The sequence below is a fragment of the Podarcis liolepis genome (genome assembly GCF_965112155.1).
Source record: "Podarcis liolepis genome assembly, chromosome: 10".
In the NCBI taxonomy this organism is placed as follows: domain Eukaryota; kingdom Metazoa; phylum Chordata; class Lepidosauria; order Squamata; family Lacertidae; genus Podarcis; species Podarcis liolepis.
This window is the reverse complement of record NC_139562.1, coordinates 17,397,021-17,417,511: the sequence shown is the minus strand read 5'-3', so window position 1 is coordinate 17,417,511 and position 20,491 is coordinate 17,397,021. Positions and strand designations below refer to the sequence as shown.

Sequence of the window (20,491 nt, the reverse complement as noted above, 5' to 3'; positions counted from 1 at the left end):
ACCATTTATTGAGCATTCATTCTGATTTGTTTGTGGGTGGTCTCATGCCATTGCATCAACAAAGTGTTTCTCCACCTTTAAGTGCACTTCCCCATCCTTTTTACCAAAAATAAAAATAAAAATCCATTTTTGGGGGAGAAACAATGTACATAAGTAAAATCTTCTATCATTTCAATGCCTTGGTACATACAAAGTGATGTTGTTGTTACCATCAAGTAATGTTGTTAATCATAAAATATATATCGTAAGAATATTTAAATATATATAATGTTACACAAGAATGTCTTGTTTAATTTTCTAATTTAGTGAGGCAATCAGTCCCAGAGAACTCACTTCGATGGGCTATTTGTAATTAAATAAAATCATTTCATTGAGTTTACTAAGTAATTAAGATCCCATTAAAAATCAATCAAATCAGATATATATATATCCCAGTTTAAACTAATCCCAGAGATTACTTAATTTAATATCTCTCCAAGCAACATTTGTGGATTTTTACATTTCACATTCTTTTCTTCGAGTAAGAAATTGGCATTTTTTTTAAAAAAACCCACAAATCTATTATCCTGTTGTCAACCTAATTATGTTTGTTTTATCAGACCTTAGCAAATTTTCTAATTCAGGAGGGTCTGCTTTTCTCCTCATCACTGACATACAGTGGTATGAGTTACTGTTAGAAGATTAATGATCATTATTGAGGAAATTATTACATTTCTGTTGCTAACAATTCTTAGAATACACAGGTACATTTGACGCTTGCAACACATTTATTATGGTACAACTATTCATGGGCTACAGCTAGGGGTGGATGAACTTGTCAGTTTCATTTTCTCTCAATTTGTAAATCCACCCCCCTGACTTGCTAAGTTCAGTTCTCCACATTTCTGCATTAGTTCCTTAAAAAAGGACTCATGAAAATTTATCAGCATTTTAGTGCAAATTTATCCTAATATACATATTTCTATGTGCTATTTTGTTGGATATGCATTTATTTGCAATTCATTTCCCTATATAAAATGCATTTTTGTATGTTACTTTCACCAATATATGCATTTTTATGTATGCTTTACCCTGGCACATACATTTTTGTACACATTACTTGGCTTGAAAACCACACTGCAAAATTCAGAGAAGTGTAACTTTTGAAAGAGGGCTGTGTTTCATTTTGTGTATTGCTCCTGAAAGCACAGGTTTGATAGATTCATCTTTACGTGAATGAAATGGATGAAATTTCCCCCTCATGTCCATCAGGTGCATGAAATGGCATCTTGAGTTGCAGGAACCAAATCTACATAGTTGGGGGTAGGGGGGGCTTGTAAACATGAAGGTCAGCAAGAAATAAAATGTAGAAAGGGACAGACCTTGATAATGGCCTTATTAACAGGGACTATTCACTGTGGCAAACCCAGACACCAGTTCTTGTCTCCCGATCTACTGTGGCAGCACCTTTGGGGAATATTCCATTTCTGAATTTCCTGAATGCATCCCCTTTGCCTCTGTGACTCTATGAAACGAAACTTTTGTCAAGCTACCTAACACGAGGGCTGGGGAAATGCTATGTTCTGTATAGTCTGAAGCAGTCAGGTGGCCAAACTGGTGAGGACATTTTTTAACCCCTCAGTATTTGGCACACTGGGTCTCTCCTAGCCCTATTAGGAGATGCAGGGAAATTCAGCCTTTGATCTTCTGCATGCAAATCATGCGGTCTCCCACTAAACCACAGCCTTAGCACATTAAATGAAAAACAGACCTGAGGTTTGACAGAAACCCGCTGAGACCAGGAAACAATAGTAGCTAAGCTCCCACTGTTGACATACGCAGAAGCTAAGAAATGAAACCTAAAGGCTGTGGGGAAGGTCTGATCACCGCTGATCGAGGCAGCTGTCACTCACAAAACCCAGCAGGGTGTATGTGTGTCATCAAGTCCCAACAATTGAAGGCCAGTGGATTAGGGGGCAGAGATCATATAATTGTTCTCAGTGTCAAGTTACATTTCGTGAAAGAATCAGTTGCCATAACTTGGCTTAGGATATATCTTCTTAAATCCATTTTGGATGCAGCGTGGCATGATAATTTTTTTTTGAGGGGGGAGTCCAAGTTATGCTGGTGAGATTTACCATATTTTTCTCCTTCCTCAGGAGGAAGTCACATTGAACTCAGTCAGGGCTTATTCCCCAGAAAGCATACACAGGACTGGTCATATTTAGGAATGACAGTTCAATCCTATACTCAGAAGTAAGCCCCATTGACTTCAATAGCACAGCCAGGTAAGGTATAATGGATGTCAGCCTCATTGAATTCAGTGGGCACTTCCCTCTGTGTAAGCGCACATATAGGATCAGGCTCAGGGCCGTATTTAGGTTTGATGAGGCCCTAAGATACTGAAGGTAATGGGGCACTTTATATTTTAGGGAACAGGCTGGCAGGCGCGGCCCATTACTTACATCATAGGAGCCTACACAACACAAAACACTGTTGCTGTACATAGGTTTTATTTTAGTTTTATTTTTTGGAAATCTACATCCAGTTTTTTTCTTTATTTTTTTTTTTGCGGCCCCCAAGAGAGTGGGGCCCTAAGCTACAGCTTCTTTAGCTTTTACGTAAATCCAGCACTGATCAAGCTCAAACAACACAGGTGCCCGTCAGCAATATTATTTGAAATCACCATGATTAAAAATCATCTCCGGAGGGCATCTAGATAAAAGGCAGTCTGCAGTGGCATAGCATTAAACTAAAAACAAATATCTGCTTACCCCTCCATGCAGGCGTTAAAATAATAACTGTACCGGACCCTGCTTAGCTTTTGGAAATGTGTGAGCAGTTTTATTGCTGGTCCCAACGGAGAAAAGTGGGTGGCGGGGGTGCGGAAGAGGAGTAAATCTGCAGGGTTATCCCTTCTCTCAGATTTGTAGCCCCCCTTCCATCCCTCTTTAAGCACTGAAAATGCAGGCACGCGACTAACATGTGGTCCAGTGCCGGAGTATAAGCTAAACAAGCTATAGCTTAGGGTCCCACTCTCTTGGGGCCCCCAAAAAAATTTAAAGGAAAGAAAACCTGGTTGCACATTTCCAAAATATAAGATAAAAAAATAAAAATAAAACCTACATACAGCAACAGTGTTTTGTGTTGTGTAGGCTCCTATGATGTAAGTCATGGGCCCCGCCTGCTAGCCTGCTCCCTAAAATATCACTGGTTTGTTCCTATTAGGTCCCTAAATTACCATATAGCATATATTCAACACACACAAAAACAGCGACGATTTGTTGTTGACAAAGGACAGCTGGACATATAAAGGGCCCCATTACCTTCATCAAACCTAAGCCCGGCTTTGGTGAGGTCCCTTTCTGCTGCAAGCGGGTGGGGGCGGAGCTGCTCCGGAGCCGCGCTTAAGTTTCACTTTCCAAGCTGTTCTCTCAAAAGGGGAAATCAAAACTCATCTCGGCGGCTCCGCTCTGCCCTCTAGCCGAGGCGCGCTGCGCTCAGAAGGGGAGCTTGGCAAGCGCGGCGCGGACAGGCTCGTTTCTACGCTCGTGGAAAGCGAAGTGAAGCGGGGCAGCGAGGAGATCCGGGCGGCTGGCGGTCGAGGCGCTGTAAGTCCCAATTCTTCTCGTGATCAAACGTTGCATATTCCGTTTGCTTGCTTGTTTTTTTTTTGAATATTTCAGCTCTTCGGAGAGAGTCGGTGCTCCACTTGCTTTGGGAAAATAGCGCTGTTTGCACGAGACTCTTAGTCCCTGGGTCGTGGGTTCGAGTTCTGCACTGCAGCGGGGTGGACTAGATGACCCAATTTTGTGATTCAATCCTTAACTTCATTCTACCGGGATGGCTCTTTGCGATCAGGAACGCCTCCCCAGACTTATCAGCAGGCTGACAAAAACTACTTGTTGAGAAACAAAATAATAGGAAATAAATGAACCAGAGGGTTCATTGGGTTCACTCAAAAATTAAAGGGTGCAGGGTTAACTGAGCGACATGGATAAGGGATCATATTCTGCCTTCGTTTTTAACTCAGAAATTGGCATACTCCTATAGCAGAGGAAAATTGGTCTGTCCTATTTAAAAGTGCATCATCAGGTGGAGCTGAGAGAGTCTTGCTGAAGTCCGGGTTCATCTACTGCTCTCCAGATGTCTCTGCCTTCAATTCCCTCCAGCCCCAGCCATCACCTGGCAAAAAATTTGACCCTGGTCTGAATGCTTATGTTGCCCCTACGATGCCACCACTTTAGACCGCAGTGCTTATAACTTCACTTCAGAACCACACCATTAACATTTATCTTCTTCCTGATAAGTTAGATCAAAACCCCCAAATTTGCCAGCCAGCCCTGTGATGAGGGGGAAAGAGAAAGAAATACTCTGAGCATGTGCAAGTTTTCATTTTAAACACATGTACATCATAGCACCATTGTGAACTTCAGAAATAAAATAGCGTTTTCTGCGGCTGCCCTGGTGCTAAACACATTTGCATGGGAGTAAACACCATTTTGTTGTAGGAAAGGGTAATATATGTTTAAAGTGGAAAAGAACAAAATGTACCTGCCTGGCCAACTGCTCCAGATATATGGCATTAAAGAGAATAAAAATAAGAAATGACCAGCAATCCCTCTTCTCCCTCCTGGAAAAACAGCAGCAGGGGCAACAAGAGACAACATGAGGTGCTTGTTTTGGGAGAAAATTGATTTGCATGTTGTCTACTTGTGTTGCATTATAGTACGTTTGATGGGTCAGAGAGCTGGACGTCCAAAGCCAAAAAGGACATTCAAGCTGGAGGAATATCAGACGATGACGGCTGAGGCAGATGAGGAGAGCTCTACAGAGGAAGCTTTGGAGACGTCCAGCCAGAAGCTCCAAGAGATTTGTGGGATGGCAGACTCAAGAAATGGTACATCTTATTTTTTTCTTACATTTTCATTTCTCAGGGGAACCTTAGGCCCGGGGACCGACTGTGGCCCTCTGGGACTCTCTGTCTGGCCCTTGGCACACACACCTCGGGCCACACCCTCTCCCAAGCCACGCACCTGTCCCCAGGCCACACCCCTCACCAACCCTGCTTCAGTCCCTCCTCAAATGTTTTTGCCTGGCTGAAATGTGTTCTTCAACTCTGATAAGACTTCTTGCTTGTCTGAGTGGAAGGTGAAGAGCAGGATGTGAGTGTGTGTAGAAATTACCCTAGAGCTCAACGGTACGTTTATCTTCCTTGTCTTTGGTGATCGCTCGTAGCCAAGTAAGATTGTCTTCCATGAACATGGTCTCAACGGTGAGTTCGTAAGTGACTGTGGAGGCCAATTCTAGATCCACACGTCCTTCCACAGTGGGGACATAGGTTTCTGGGAGGGAGTTGATCATGGTGAGGGTTTGCCAAGCATGCCTTCCTCTTAGCACGTTTCTCCCTTGCGTCCTGAGTTCAAGCGTTTTCAAAGCCCACGACGCCTTTGGTAAAGGCTGTTCTCCAACTGGAGCGCTCGCAGGCCAGTGTTTCCCAGTTGTCTGTGTTTATACTACATTTTTAAAGATTTCCCTTGAGTCTTTAAATCTCTTTTGCTAACCACCAGCATTACAGAGAATATTCTCACCTCACACCACCAGTTTTGGCTTGTGCATTGTTTTGAAAACGGTGAACCTTTAACGGTGAACTTAATCAAATTTACCCCCCCACCCCAAGTTTCATGTAATTTAGCTTTAGATTCTATGCCTATTTACACTGAAGCAAGTCCACCCCCCCCTGCATGAAACCTAATCCAAAGAAAGTGTCCATAGGATTGCAATCATAAGTCAAAAGTGTGCCATTCTCCTGGCCCTTAACCAAAGCTGCATCTCTGGGTGTTGTCTCTTACTTCCAGGGGCTGTTGGCCTGTACAATATTGGACTAAACTGCTGCCTCAACTCCTTGCTTCAGGTCTTCTTCATGAACAGACAGTTCACTATGATACTCCGGAGGTGAGTGAGGATTTCCCCACCAACCGGTGCAGTGCTTTGGATCAAAATCTCTTTCTCTAGAGGGTGGTGGGGTGGGGGGGAATGCTTAATTCAGTTTGCCATATTTAAAGGAGTAAAAATCTGGACAAAAAAGTTGTTGGTTGTTGAGCTTTTTTGGCGATGACCAAAACCAGAGCCGCCCGTGTGCACAAAATAACAACAACAACAAATTAATAAAATAAATAAATAAATTGAAGATGAAAAACCAAACCTCCCCAAACTTGCTATAACTTGTAAAAATGCACATAAGCCTCCCAAAAGAGGCCATGTCTGGGAGCTCTTCTTGGAAGCAACAGAGCACACCGTCTCCACCAAGGAGGAGACAGGGGACTCCCCTGAGAAGGAGGCTAGTTCACCAACACAGGAGCCAGATATATGGAGAAACGTGACTCAAAGAAGTAGGAGGCCCAGGGTTCGCTCTAATTGTTTAGAAATACACAATCGCTTTGAGGTCCTCTCCCCTAGCATGGAAGACGAAGAGCAGACTCCATTTGAGGATCTCTCCCTCATTACAGTTGATCAGGTATATGAAGACGAGCAGCAAAGTCAGTCCTCAGGGAATGTGCAGGCGACCTTGGAACAGACAGCTCATGGAAGAACCCCGACCTGACCTAAGAGGAGGCGTGTAGTGGTGATAGGGGATTCCCTACTGAGGGGAACAGAAGCAGTGATCTGTGGGCCTGACAAGATGTCTCGGGAAGTGTGCTGTCTCCCCGGGGCTAAGATCCAAGATGTAACTGAACGACTGCAAGGAATCATAAAACCCACTGACAAATACCCCTTCCTCTTGGTTCATGTGGGAACCAATGACACTGCAAGCAATAGCCTCCAGAAGATCAAAAGAGACTACGAGGCTCTGGGCAGGAAATTGAAGCAATTAAATGCACAAATTGTCATCTCATCTGTCCTCCCAGTTGAACGACGTGGCCCAGGGAGAGAGGGAAAAATAGTGGAAGTGAACAGCTTGCTTCGCAAATGGTGTAAACAGGAACGGTTAGGATTCTTCGATCACGGACTGCAGTTTCTTGAAGATGGACTTCTGGCAAGCGATGGGCTGCACCTCACAACGGTTGGGAGGATTGTTTTTGCCAAAAATCTCAGAAACCTCATCAGGAGGGCTTTAAACTGACTAATGTGGGGGAGGGAGACAGTGCTCCTGAAGGTAGGAGTCTATCAGTTGATGAAGATGATCATCCAAATGTCATAGACCAAATGGAGCAAACAGCACGCAGAGTTTGTTAAGAGGGAGATAGTAAAAGCACAACTTCAGGCAATACCAAAGAGATGGAAATGAGATGGAAACATGGAAGGGCCATCGAGTCCAACCCCCTGCCAAGCAGGAAACACCATCAGAGCACTCCTGACATATGGTTGTCAAGCCTCTGCTTAAAGACCTCCAAAGAAGGAGACTCCACAACACTCCTTGGCAGCAAATTCCACTGTCGAGCAGCTCTTACTGTCAGGAAGTTCTTCCTAATGTTTAGGTGGAATCTTCTTTCTTGTAGTTTGGATCCATTGCTCCGTGTCCTCTTCTCTGGAGCAGCAGAAAACAACCTTTCTCCCTCCTCTATGTGACATCCCCTTATATATTTGAACATGGCTATCATATCACCCCTTAACCTCCTCTTCTCCAGGCTAAACATGCCCAGCTCCCTTAGCCGTTCCTCATAAGGCATCGTTTCCAGGCCTTTGACCATTTTGGTTGCCCTCCTCTGGACACGTTCCAGTTTGTCAGTGTCCTTCTTGAATTGTGGTGCCCAGAACTGGACACAGTACTCCAGGTGAGGTCTGACCAGAGCAGAATACAGTGACACTATTACTTCCCTTGATCTAGATGCTATACTCCTATTGATGCAGCCCAGAATTGCATTGGCTTTTTTAGCTGCCGCGTCACACTGTTGGCTCATGTCAAGTTTGTGGTCAACCAAGACTCCTAGATCCTTTTCACATGTACTGCTCTCAAGCCAGGTGTCCCCCATCTTGTATTTGTGCCTCTTTTTTTTGCCCAAGTGCAATACTTTACATTTCTTCCTGTTAAAATTCATCTTGTTTGTTTTTGCCCAGTTCTCTAATCTGTCAAGGTCGTTTTGAAGTGTGATCCTGTCCTCTGGGGTGTTAGCCACCCCTCCCAGTTGAGGGAGAACAAGCCATCGTGGGTAGTAGTTACTGACTGACCTCCATGAATTTTTCTTATCTGTTTTTAAATCCATGCAGGTTGCCATAGCCACATCTTGCAGATACAAATTCCATCGTTTATGGAGTGTGGAAAGCCAACCCTGGCATCAAAACCTTTGCTAGGTTCCTGCTTAAACTTCCATTTAACGAATGCATTTGCAAGTCATTAAATGTGTGATTACACTTAGTTCTTAAAAAACCCCAAACCTTTCTGTTGTGACTTTTCTTCAAGGAAGTGTGGTTAAGATTGCAGCCTTAAAGCATGAGGCCCGGTGCTTTCTGACTGTAAAGTGTGGTGATAGCTTTCCTTCTTTCTGTTGCCAGGATCAAAGTGCCGTTTGAAGCTGCGGAGCAGAAAGCAAGCGTCCCTTATCAAATGCTCTTGCTTCTGGAGCAGATGCAACGGAGCAAGAGAAGATCTGTGCATCCCTTGGATCTTGTCCGCTGCCTCTCAATGCACAATGTGAAATGTAAGGAGCAAGTGGAGTCTTTTTGGTTCCCGTAGGGAGGTGTCCCTTGGAGGGTGGGGGTTGCTTATAGTTAATAACTGCCCTCCCCCCATAGAACGTGTGCAGAGGTGTTTTGATAAACGACTTCAGAAACATTAGTCAGGTTGTGTTTGTGGATTGATGGGGCAAGAATGGAAGGTTGGCTGCTAAAAAATATATAGAGCATTGGAATCTGGAGGAAAGGGGCGAAAATAGAGGAGTTTGGGAAAGGCATAAACAAGCCGTTGTGCTAAATTTTGCTTGTGCCTCTTCCTTTTGTCTAGTGCTTGTTCTGTATGATGCTTCTCAACTCTTCTTGATCCTCTGGAACCTAATTAAGGACCAAATCACCAATGTGAATCTGGTAGGAGTCCGGATTTTGCAAAGGAAAACATGTTACTTCCACGTTGTATGCAGACACAATGAGTTACCTGCAGAGGCCCTTGAAGTATAGCCAAGAATACTTTTGTCCCTTGTTGAAAAATCAGAACTTATGATGCAGGCTTGTGTTCGGAGCCCTGCCAGAGAGTTCTGTATAACTCAGCAAATACATCAGTTAAGGTAGCAGAAATGGGATCAGTTCCCCTGGATCTCTCCCCACCACGGCTACTATTTAAGAAAACATGTAGTTGAAATCATACTATTATTCTAACTTGTAATATGGCTCTGGGCTGTGCCCTTTTAATTCGCAGAGTTCCCATCACACATAAAATACAAAACCCAGAAGCACGTGACAAAGACTTTGATAGCATAAACTTAAAAATACTGAGTACACAACTCTCTCCAGGATCCTTTAATCTGATTCACCTTCCCCTGCCCTGCTCTCCATTTAAAGTACACTGTGATCTCCTATTCTGTTTATTAACTTTATAAACAGCTTTTTCATTAAAAAATGGTGTATATAATTAAAAAATAAAATTAATCCAACCATTTTTTTTGGGGGGGGGACCCACAGCCTAGTAACAAAACAATAGCAAACATAGACAAGAAAGCAGGATAGCCACCATCTTGGATGGCTTTCAAAGAAGATTAGACAAATGTCTGGGTTAGATCTGCTGAATAGAGGATTCTGTAGTGAGGCAGATAGTTGGGCTTGGTGGTGGCTTTCTGCTTGTTTTCACTCTAATGGGAACCAGTTTGAGGCCTGTCAGTGGAATCACGCAAAGAGCAGTGCTTGTTGACAACACAGAGCACATCATTTATTCGCTTCTGGTTTTCTCCTCCCCTCTCTTTAAGGTTGAAAGCCTGACTCTCCTACATACCATCCAGCTGCAGCAGAACCTAGTGTGTCAAAAGTGCTCAGCCGAAATGAAGAAGGATAGCAACTTGCTGATGTTCCCACTCCCAATGTTTGATTCTGATTCTCACCCAGTCAGGACATTGGTATGTGAAGAGGGTCTCCATCTCATTGTGCTCCATCCCATTTAAGCAAATGGGTCAGGACTGGGTTTCTAGTGTAGTGCTCCCTCCTGTCCTGTAGAGGGTGTGCACATATTGAAAGCTTAATATCAACACAGTGTTTCTGCTGGGGAAGGGCTCCAGAAATGGAAAGTGGGGCAGAGGAGGCTAAACAAACAAACAAAACTCCAGAAAGATTGGTTGGGGAGGAAGGGGAAGACTCTTGCTGCACTCAGAACTCGCTGATAAATGGTTTCAGATCATTTTATAGGGCTCCACAACCAACTGCACCACCTTGCTTGCTGTTCCTGGGGAGCAGAGCTTTTCTGTAGAGGGATGTGCTGAATGGAGTTCTGATGTATGGAGAGAGCGAGAGGCTGAAAGTGGAGGAGCTGATCCCCAAACTTCTAGAAAAGTGCTTCTAGTTCTTCAGCATGTCCAACCTTTGGGGACAAAACAACTTCTGGGGCTGCCAGTGTCTATTTCAGTATGTGACAGGGACTCTGCACAAAATGGAGGCAACTGCCCATACAGTCTCTGTCAGGCATCACACTGCCATTACTGTGGTCATAGCTTCAAGGTGATGCTCACCTGTGTCAGGTGTGTGCATGTGGCCAGGTGGGCCAAAGCAGTGGCCAATAGGGCAAAGTAAGAGGCAATGATGATGATATAATATTAAATTTACATACCACTCTTCACCTGAAGATCTCAGGGCAGACAGATGTGGGAGAACTTGGCAAATATGGCCTGGCATATGGGTGATGGTGGGTACTTACCTTGTCTGAAGGTAGACTCTGAGGCACAATAATCCAGTGTAGTAGCATATCTGAAATCAGGCCAGAGCCTAAACAGAAGGATTAGCAGAAAACCCCATGGATGCTGCTCCAGACTCCTTGGATGCAAGTGTAACAACTTTTTAAAAACCTATGGCTCCTACTGGGTTGAAGGCCTGTGTATTTTCCACAAATACACACAATGTGCAATTGGTACAGACACCTTGTTATCACATCAGAAGCAGGGGGGCTGTCAGATAAAGGCAACTTGTAGCCCTCCAGATTCTTCCGGATTCTCACTCGCATCAGTGCCAGCCAGCATGAATTCCTCTGGGCACGTGGGACTAATCTCTGCTCTTTACCTTATTCAATCCTTCTAGGGAGATTCACTGCGTTGTTTCTTTGCGCCGGAACAGCTGGTGGATGAAAATGCATGCCACTGCGAACAGTGTGGCTTGGAAACACCACATCTACGGGTAATGTTGCCTTTGAACGTTAATTGGCAATTCAATCCTTGGAGCTTCATGTTGTTTCCATGTTGGATGAGGATATTTGTTCATAGAAGAATCATGGGTCTGGCTTTTGGCCATTATTGGCAGGGCATTTTCTTTGAATTCAGAAGTTCCCAGATTCAATCTCTGGCATCTCTAGGTAGGGCTGAAATTCTGGAGAGCTGCGGCCTGTCAGGGTAGATGAGACTCAGTTAGATATAGCCTGGTGAGGCAGCTTCATGTGTTTCCAAGGTATTTACACCCCAATTCACAAGGTGGTTCCCACCCTGTATGAAGTGGTTGAGGTGACTGTGGCGTTCACACAGGGTCCCCGGACGTTTGACGGTCTATTGATCCCTGTGCCACCACTGTGATCACTTCCCCGCTGCCACCAACCCATTTCTCTCGTGTACACACTGAGTCCAGACAGTTGTTAACATTAAACCAAATAAACAAGTTTATTTTATAAGCATTAACAAGTTCATGGTTACAGATAATTTTTCTTGTCAGTTTCTTAATCTTAGTTTCTTTACTGACCTATACCTTCCTAATACCTTCTAACTGATTATCCCAACTGTTTTGACTGACTCCTCTTAACAGATTCTCTCACATCAAACTAGCCCAACCCCCAGACTTATCCTCCCTCTCCCTTCTCTAACTCCAGACTTACTTCTTGACAACTCTAACTCCTCCCCTTGGGTTCCTATTGGTTAATCATTTTACACTTAGTGAACCTTTTCCTTATGACTCAGTATGATGTCACACACCTAGGAGGGCAAACGCCACAGTAACTAGTGGCAATTTGCTAAACGCAGCATTGGGATCTAGGTTTTCAGAAGGGTGAAAAGGGCGTGATTTCCCTGGATCAGTAGTCCCTTGCAAGAATGCTTTGCAACTATTTTATGCTGACCTCTGTATTCCAGTCTTTGTCTTTCATTGTTGGTGTACATCGATTTTGCAGGGCATGAGAGTTACACGTCTGCCACAGACATTGATGCTGCACCTAAAGCGTTTCTGCTGCACAGAAGGCAGCCAGACCCGGAAAATCAGCCATTCCTTAGCCTTCCCACAGAGCCTAAATTTCAGTGAGATCCTGACGCCAGAACAGTACAACCAGGATGCACAGGAGGTGGGACACTTAACTGCATCATCATTCGCTTCGGACTTAGAAGGCATAATGAAATGGCCCAGAGTGGATGTGGAGAACTTCTGGTTCTTCCAACATTGATGAACTGCAATTCCCACCAGGAAGCATGGTCAATGGCCTGGGATGAGGGGACTTATAGTTCAGCAATGTCTGGAGGACCACAGGTTCCCAACCTATGGGCTAAAGCAGGAGGGTGCCTTGCCTGGACTGAATGTTCAGGTCCTCTGAGACTGCATCTGTTTCCACCATGGTCAACCAAGTGCTTTCATCACATTCTGGGATAACTTACTCAAGAACTGCAGAGCAATATTAGTCCCAAGAGTGGAAGTTTGCATTTTGTCCACCCTTGTTTCTGTGGACGCTGTTCTAGATGCTCTCAGTATTACGAAGCAGGAATTAACAGGTCCCAGAAAGGGATGTCATTTCAACTTCAAGGTTGCTATACTGTTTGTTCTGCAACAGTATTTGAGGAAGACATTGTTGTCTCCTATCCCCACCCCACAGCAGAAATTCCCCTCCTTAAGAGGTATGTTCAAGGAAGACATAAGGATGAAGCGCTTTGGTCAGTGGGGAGTCAGAGAAGCACGATGGTCTATTCTCTAAAAAAAGCGGGGAGAATAGGTAGGTAGTGCTTTTTCTGGGGGTACTCAAGGCTCCGCAGTACTGGCACCTCCCCCCCCCAATGTTAAAAGTGTGGCACTTACTGTAAGAACTTCATGGTGAGTACCACCACCTTTTTCTATTAAAAAAGCACTGGGAATAGGGAATTAGAAGCGCTATGCAACTTAAACAATGGAAAATGGAAAACATTTCTCTAAATTTGAAATGGAGATTAAGCCTGCCGAAAATGTTGTTTTGGGTATATTGGACCCAGGGGCGCCGACTTATAAAAAATATTGGGGGAGCCCGCGAAAGCTCATGAATAATAAATAAGCTCATGAATATGCAGATAAAGTGGCGCCGCCTCCTCGTGAGCGAATAGGGGAGAGCGTGCTGCGCCTATTAATCAGCTCCAAAGGAAATTGGGTGGAGCTTTTGCTCGGGAGGGAGGGCAGGAGGCATGCAGCCCGACCCTGTGCATTTTGGGCTGGGGGAGGGGTGGCGGTGGCGCTCTGCTGGAGGGGCGCCCGAGATTATTGGGGGGCAGAGCCCCCCAAACAATTTTTGAGGGGGCTCGGGCCCCCTCAGGCCCCATGGAGTCGGCGCCTATGATTGGACCCCAAAACATTTATTTATTTGATTTGCATTTCCTCCAAGGAGCTCAATGTGGCATTCATGGTTTCCTCCCTCCCCATTTTATCCGTGAAGTAGGGTAGGCTAAGAGACAGTGACCAGTCCAAGATTACCCAATGAGTTTCATGTCTGAGTAGGGTCTTGAACCCAGGTCCTAGTCCAACCATGACACTACACTGGATCTTTATCTCAGGAAGGCACTGTCTAATACAGAAAGATACTGGAGGTGTAATGCTGGAAAGGCCTCATTGAGGCATATGATGTGGTCCTGTCCATTGATAGTAATTCCCTGTTTTGTATCTCTCCTGTCTTCCATTGAAAATATCTCTCTATGACTCTTTCCAGGATGATGGGTTGTATGATCTGTTTGCGGTTGTTGCACACTCGGGATCAGCTAACTTTGGTCATTACTCTGCATACATTTGGAGTCTCACGGAAAGCAGGTGGTATTGCTTCAATGACTCGAGCGTCTGTCAGGTGAGGAAGGCAGCCTATATGTGGCGTTGTGCCTGCTTCCCTTCCCTTCCACCTCTCCCGGCAAAATCAGGGTCTGAGATCTAACCACGATGTGTGTCAGCGCATTGAAAAAGGTTGCAAGCCATGCTGGACGATGGTCCAAATCCAGACCTAATTGTGCACAAACAAGGAATGGGCATTTGAATGGATGTCAGAATGCACTTCCCATTCAAAGCCATGTAGTACTACAGATAGACACCTCTGATCTATGCTAGTGGTTCCTGATCCAGCTAGGGCCAGTTGTGAATAACGGTGCAATCCTATACAGTGGTACCCCACAAGACGAACGCCTCGCGAGACGAAAAACTCGCAAAACGAAAGGTTTTTTCGTTTTCGAGTTGCCTCGCAAGACGAATTTCCCTATGGGCTTGCTTCGCAAGACGAAGCTTGCCCCGGGGACAGCGGGTCTTCTCTTTTGAAGCAAGGGGCTGTGGGGAGATCGCTTCTCCCCACCGCCCCTTGCTTCAAAAGAGGTCCGGGGACAGTGGGGAAGAAGCGCTTCGCTTCCCGCTGCCCCCGGACCTCTTTTGAAGCAAGGGGCTGCGGGGAGATTGCTTCTCCCGGTGCTCCGAAGCCGGGCGGGGGGCAGGGGACACCTCCCGCCGCCGCGGGGACACCTTTTGAAGGCAGGCGGGGGGGGGAGCAAAGACTTTCGCCCCCCGCCCGCCTTCAGAAGAGGTCCAGGACCTCTTCTGAAGGCTGGCGGGGGGCAAAAGTCTTTGTCCCCCCTGCCTGCCTTCCCAGGGGCTTTTAAATCGCCCCGGACAGCGGAGAAGTCCTCTGCTGTCTGGGGCGATTTTAAAATGCCGCCCGCCAGCATTTTAAGATCGCCCGGACAGCGGAGAAGTCCTCCGCTGTCCCGGGTTTTTTTTAAAATGCTGGGGGTGGGAAGAAAAGCCCTTGTCCCCCCCAGCCTTCAGAAGAGGTCCGGGGACAGACTGTCCCCGGACCTGGTCTGAAGGCGGTTTCCCTAGGAACGCATTAATTGATTTTCAATGCATTCCTATGGGAAACCGTGCATCGCAAGACGAAAAAACCGCAAGACGAAGAGACTTGCGGAACGAATTAATTTCGTCTTGCGAGGCACCACTGTACATGTCTACTCAGAAGAAGGTCCCATTGAGTTATGGGACTGGAGTCTTGGGCAATTTTATAGATTTTATATATAAAACATGGGTTAATTGGCTTGATTCTGAAGCAGCCCTAATTAAAAGATAATCAAGTCCAGTAGCAGCAAAAATTACATAGAATCATAGATTTGTGGAGTTGGAAGGGATTCCGAGGGTCATCTAGTCCAACCCCCTTGCAATACAGGAATCTCAGCTAAAGCATCCATGGCAGATGGCCACCCAACATCTTTGGGTAATATTTAGAACAAGATGTGTGTAAAAGCTCTTAAACCTCTGCATAGTGGTCTGTGAAGAGATCTTTACTTTAAAAGTGAATTACACATCTGCTTAAAAGGTTAACCCAAGATTTTTTCAATTAAAAAAAATACACACACAGAGTCATCTATCAGCTGTGTAACAACTTATAATAATTCTCCTCATCTATTATAAGAAAAGAAGTTTTAATATTAGCTCTATATTTTATGTGCTTTTGCAATGGATGTGAGTGGGGTTTTGAATCTGTCTCATTCGCTTGCTCCTTGTACTGTGTATTCTGCAGGTATCCTGGGATGATGTCAAATGTACCTATGGAAAAGCATATCTCCGCTGGTAAGGCGGGTCGACTGTTTTTTCTCTTAATCCTACCGGGGGGGGGGGGTGCTGGAGGAGGCAGTGAAATGAGTATGGCTGGCTGTGTGGAAAACAAAATAAAAAACCCATTGCATTTTGGTTTGGAATGAGCTGGTTTCAAGATGAGCTTTTTCCACCCTAGGCGTTTATTGTTGGGAAGAAATTGGATCAATGGTCCAAGTAGGTATAGGGCATCTTCTTAATCCTGTGTACTCTGTTGGATAGAGATTTGAGGACTAACGACAGGTTGACCACTGTTGGGTTTTGACTTGCTTATTTTCTCCTTCCTGTAGGGGCGAAACAGCCTATCTCCTGGTTTACCTGAAAAGGAATTGTGGGAAGCTCTGATCTGATTGGCTCAGGGCAACCACAGGGAGGTTGCAATATTTTTTGTCCAGATTCTCCAAATACCAGATGACTGACTGTCCATCACATTTGTGCAGGAGAGTACAAGCGATAGGTGAACTCAAAGCACCAGGAAGGGAGACCTTTTGGAAAGAAGGCTCAGAAACACACGCTTTTATCTGCAATCTGTCTTTGGAAGTTACACAGTGCCTCACTTTCAGACCCTCTGCAGCCGGCTAGTACAGGAGACAGGGCCAGTGGTTGAAGTGTCTTGAGACTTGTATTTTCACGAGGATACTGAGAATTGTTCTAAGAGAGCTTATACTCCCCTGCCGCCACACAGTGGTCAACACACTTTTCATAAAACTAGTTCCCAGGATTTTCTGCCCAGTTGAGCCAGCTTATATGCAACATAGAATTACCCTTCATCTCCCCATCCCAACCTCTCTGTTCTACCTCAGCCGTGACACTTCTTAGCTGCCCCTTTATAAAGCACAACCTGCAGGGGGGTAGAGACGATGGCAGATCCTTGCATATCACATGCAATGGACTTCTGGACCCAAGAAGTACAGAGGTTGGGATCTGCTGGGCATATCAAAACCAGCTGCAATATTCAGTCTCCTTTGCTCACACACTAACATGGAAGCATTTACTTATAGTAGGTGGTGCAATTTTATTTCAGCCATCTGCGTGTTAGATGTTTCTGGGTATGGGTGTCACTAGTAGATGGTGCAACTCGATTTTAAAAACGACTCAAGCATTTGTCCTACACAGGGTTCAGGCACTCTTAAGCACATTTGATTCCAGTGACTAGAAAACAGGCAATTTAGCATGAGACCACACAATGTAGTTCTGTCTAGCACAGAAACATCTGTTTGGATAATCTTATTTTCCTAGTATAGATAGGAGTTGCGTAGAATCTCTGTTAGCATCTTATGCCTTATTCTAGATGTTAACTGACATTATTATTTAGTACATATATTATATAAGCTGCTTGCATGAAAATAAAGCAGTTTATTGTGAAGCAGCCCTGCTGTTGGCAGATTACCTCATTTAACTTTAAATTAAATTGACAACTTGGAGAAATGTGCATTTCTTGCTATGCCACAGGAGTATTTGCTTTTATTTATTGAGTTTTTCTGTGTTTTGCCTTGCCTTGTAAGGCAGCCTAAATAAAATAAAAATATCAATGGGCTGCAATAACAACTCGAGACTAAGACTAATTTTTCCAGGCTATCAGCTAAACTATTTTATATTTATGCTCCCTGTATTGTATTTATGCTCACTGGGAATACTTATTAAACCAACATGTGTGCTGTGCTAAATAGGTGCCTATGAAAACAACGTCGATGACAAAAATCCTCTTATTTCTCCTCCACTTCTGCAGATGAAATCAAAGAATCATTCACACGGCTAGAGTAGCTTTCATTTGTGCTGAAATGTATTTTTGATACTGTGAGTGCTGTGGAACTATGGTGGCTCCTTAGAATGGGAGAGGGGTGGGGGATGAGTTGTCATTCATCATCTGGTGGCTGATACTTTGGGTGCTCAGCAAATCTGAAACAAAACCAAAGAGTCAACCCTCAGAGGCATTGTAATAATAATAATAATAATAATAATAATAATAATAATAATAATAACACCACCTTTATTGTCATTGTACATCCTGTGTACAATGAAATTAAACAAGCCCCCCCCCAAACATTCAATCTCTTATCGAACAACGCACCACCTCACAAGTCAATTGCGCTATGTTATTTTCCGTTCAACAGGCTAACAGCCCACAGATAGAAGCTATTTTTTAGCCTGTTGGTACAGCTGATTATCCTATATCTCCTGCTCGAGGGTAGAAGATTAAAGAGGTGATGGCTGGGGTGTGAGTCATCCCTGATAATTTTTCTCGCTCTCCTAAGGCAACAATCCCTTGCAATGTCATCTAGTGGACTCAAGGCACAGCCCATATCATGTGCTGTAGTCACCATCCTCTGTAGAGACCAGGCCAGCATACCACACTGATACAATATGAAAGGACACTTTCTATTGTGGACCGGTAAAAGGAGTTCATCAAAAAGGAGTTGTTTAACATTATTCTTTCTCAAGACCCTGAGGAAATGGAGTCTCTGTTGGACCTTTCTGACCACCTGAGTTATGTTGATTTTCCAAGTGAGGTCCTCACTAAGGTAAACTCCCAGGAATTTAAAGGAGGAGACTCTCTCCACACCACACACCCCGATATACAATGGGGCATGTTCCCCTCTCTTCCTCCGGAAGTCCAACACCATCTCCTTTGTCTTATTAATATTTAAGTGCAAGTTATTCTCTAAGCATATTGATGAGTTGCCAGCCACTGTCTCATAAGACCATTTCACACAGTACATAGTAACCATCCCAAGTTTGCCACTGAATGCCCACTCAGCAGGGAGGCTGAAAGTTGATCCTGCATTCCCAGTTTATGCACATGCACAGAAAATCAAAAGAGATGATCTCTCTACATATGGGTTGCTAGCCCACTACCAGCTCCTAGAGGCTTCTATATACTGCGGGGCACATCCTGGAATTCTCTCAATGGTACTATAATTGGCTTTACTTGAGGCAGTTTCAAGGGCAGCTGTGAAACAATGCTAGTTTAATTTCCCACAAAGGGAAATTATGCATTGGCTGAAGGGAGCATTAGAATTTTTTTATTTTTTTTTTTGTATGAGATCCATTGCTGGTCAGTTTGTTTCTGGGCAGAAAAATGAATTCAAAATAATGGCACGTACCTTTAAATCCCTTTACAAATATACTCAGAAACAGAGTAGCAAATAAAATATGTCAGATCTTTTCTTCCTTTTGCTCTCGCAATATGAATTCTTGCATGAACCACTTTTATGTATCCATATGCATACTATTTAAATATGACTTACATTTCCGCTTTTGAAAAGCTCATGTTTTTGTGAAGGCCATCAATGGCTTTCATATCCTCCTCAGACAGCTGGAAAGTAAATGCCTGTCAGGGGGAGAAAATAAAATGCTGAGGTGCTTTTACCTCATGCTTTTTTTTGCACCTCAGAGCTGTGCACCTTTTTCGAGCAACAGAGATACCAAAGCGAACTTGATACCACCTTCCAAAGTTTAGTTCCTTCATTCAACAGCTTCAGTCCAGATGTCCTCCCACTGAGGGAATTTTATAGGCATAGTAATGTAGGTTTGCAACAGAACAAGAGTGAGGAAACTGTGGCTCCCCAGATGTGGATGGACTCCAACTCCCCATCAGTCTTCGCCATCATGTCCAATGGTCAGGGATGAGGGAAGTCATAGCCCAGTGAATGTAGTTCTTCATGCAGTGCATAGCTAAACTACCGAACTTGCTCCCATATGAGACAGTGACAGCCACCAACTTGGATGGCTTTAAACATTAGACAAATTCATGGTGGATAAGAATGCTAATAGTAGTGTTGGGCGTCAGAGAATCCAGCTCCCCACAGTAGGTTGCCAATAATGGATAAGACAAGGAAGTTCTTACCAATATTGTTTATTCAATAGTCATAGAGAGAGGCTTAGAAATTCAGCCTCTTGTAGTACAGTGGTACCTCGGGTTACATACGCTTCAGGTTACACACTCCACTAAGCCAGAAATAGTGCTTCAGGTTAAGAACTTTGCTTCAGGATAAGAACAGAAATTGTGCTCCGGCGGTGCGGTAGCAGCAGGAGGCCCCATTAGCTAAAGTGGTGCTTCAGGTTAAGAACAGTTTCAGGTTAAGTACGGACCTCCGGAACGAATTAAGTACTTAACCCAAGGTACCACTGTAATGGTTTTTTCTCTGAGTAAATCTTCATTCCCCTTCTCCCCAATCGTCAACAGCACCACCCACCTTACGGTTTCCACTTAGGGCCATCTGTCTCCAAGCCCTTTGCTCTCCTACTTTTAAGACTTGCTGGGTTCTGGGAGAAGGGGTGTGTGGAATGCTTTCTAGTGATAACGTGTCAGCCAGTTGCTTCAGCTCTTCTTCCTCCTCTCCTCCTCATCCATCATTTCCCAACTTTGCCCCTCATCTGCCTCTGAGCTGTGACCTTCCGCAAACCACAGTTGTAAATCTATACTGTCTTCCTCATCTCTGGAAGGGTCAGGCTGGGAAGGCGGTCTCCACCATTCCTCCTCCTGTCCATTCCCTGACAGGTAGCTAGTCATTATGGTTGCAACTCTACCCTCATGGCTGGAAGCAGTGATGCT

At 44.6% G+C, this 20,491-nt stretch overlaps 2 protein-coding genes across 3 annotated transcripts in view; one reads left to right on the top strand and one right to left on the bottom strand.

Moving 5' to 3' along the window:
- Positions 1-3,408: 3,408 nt before the first annotated feature.
- On the top strand, positions 3,409-17,484 carry USP18 (ubiquitin specific peptidase 18). 2 transcript variants are annotated; one of them, XM_083461503.1, is made up of 11 exons: positions 3,409-3,590; positions 4,709-4,879; positions 5,894-5,934; positions 8,473-8,618; positions 8,921-9,000; positions 9,873-10,019; positions 11,188-11,283; positions 12,260-12,427; positions 14,024-14,155; positions 15,863-15,912; positions 16,227-17,484. In XM_083461503.1, the coding sequence occupies exons 2-11, from the start codon at positions 4,796-4,798 to the stop codon at positions 16,279-16,281; spliced, it is 999 nt and encodes a 332-aa protein (XP_083317629.1). In that variant the 5' UTR covers positions 3,409-3,590; positions 4,709-4,795; the 3' UTR covers positions 16,282-17,484. The 2 variants fall into 2 exon arrangements, with proteins under 2 accessions (XP_083317629.1, XP_083317628.1); XM_083461502.1 differs by having other exon boundaries at positions 3,410-3,590; positions 5,838-5,934.
- Positions 17,485-17,699: 215 nt separating this feature from the next.
- LOC310686948 (aldo-keto reductase family 1 member C3-like) overlaps positions 17,700-20,491 on the bottom strand; it is a 41,409-nt gene continuing 38,617 nt past the window's right edge. Inside the window, exons 8-9 of the mRNA XM_083461511.1 lie at positions 19,185-19,267; positions 17,700-17,835 (exon numbers count right to left, since the gene is read on the bottom strand). Of these exons, the coding sequence (XP_083317637.1) occupies positions 17,793-17,835; positions 19,185-19,267 (126 nt within the window). The 3' untranslated portion in view covers positions 17,700-17,792. The remainder of the gene's footprint in view (positions 17,836-19,184; positions 19,268-20,491) is intronic.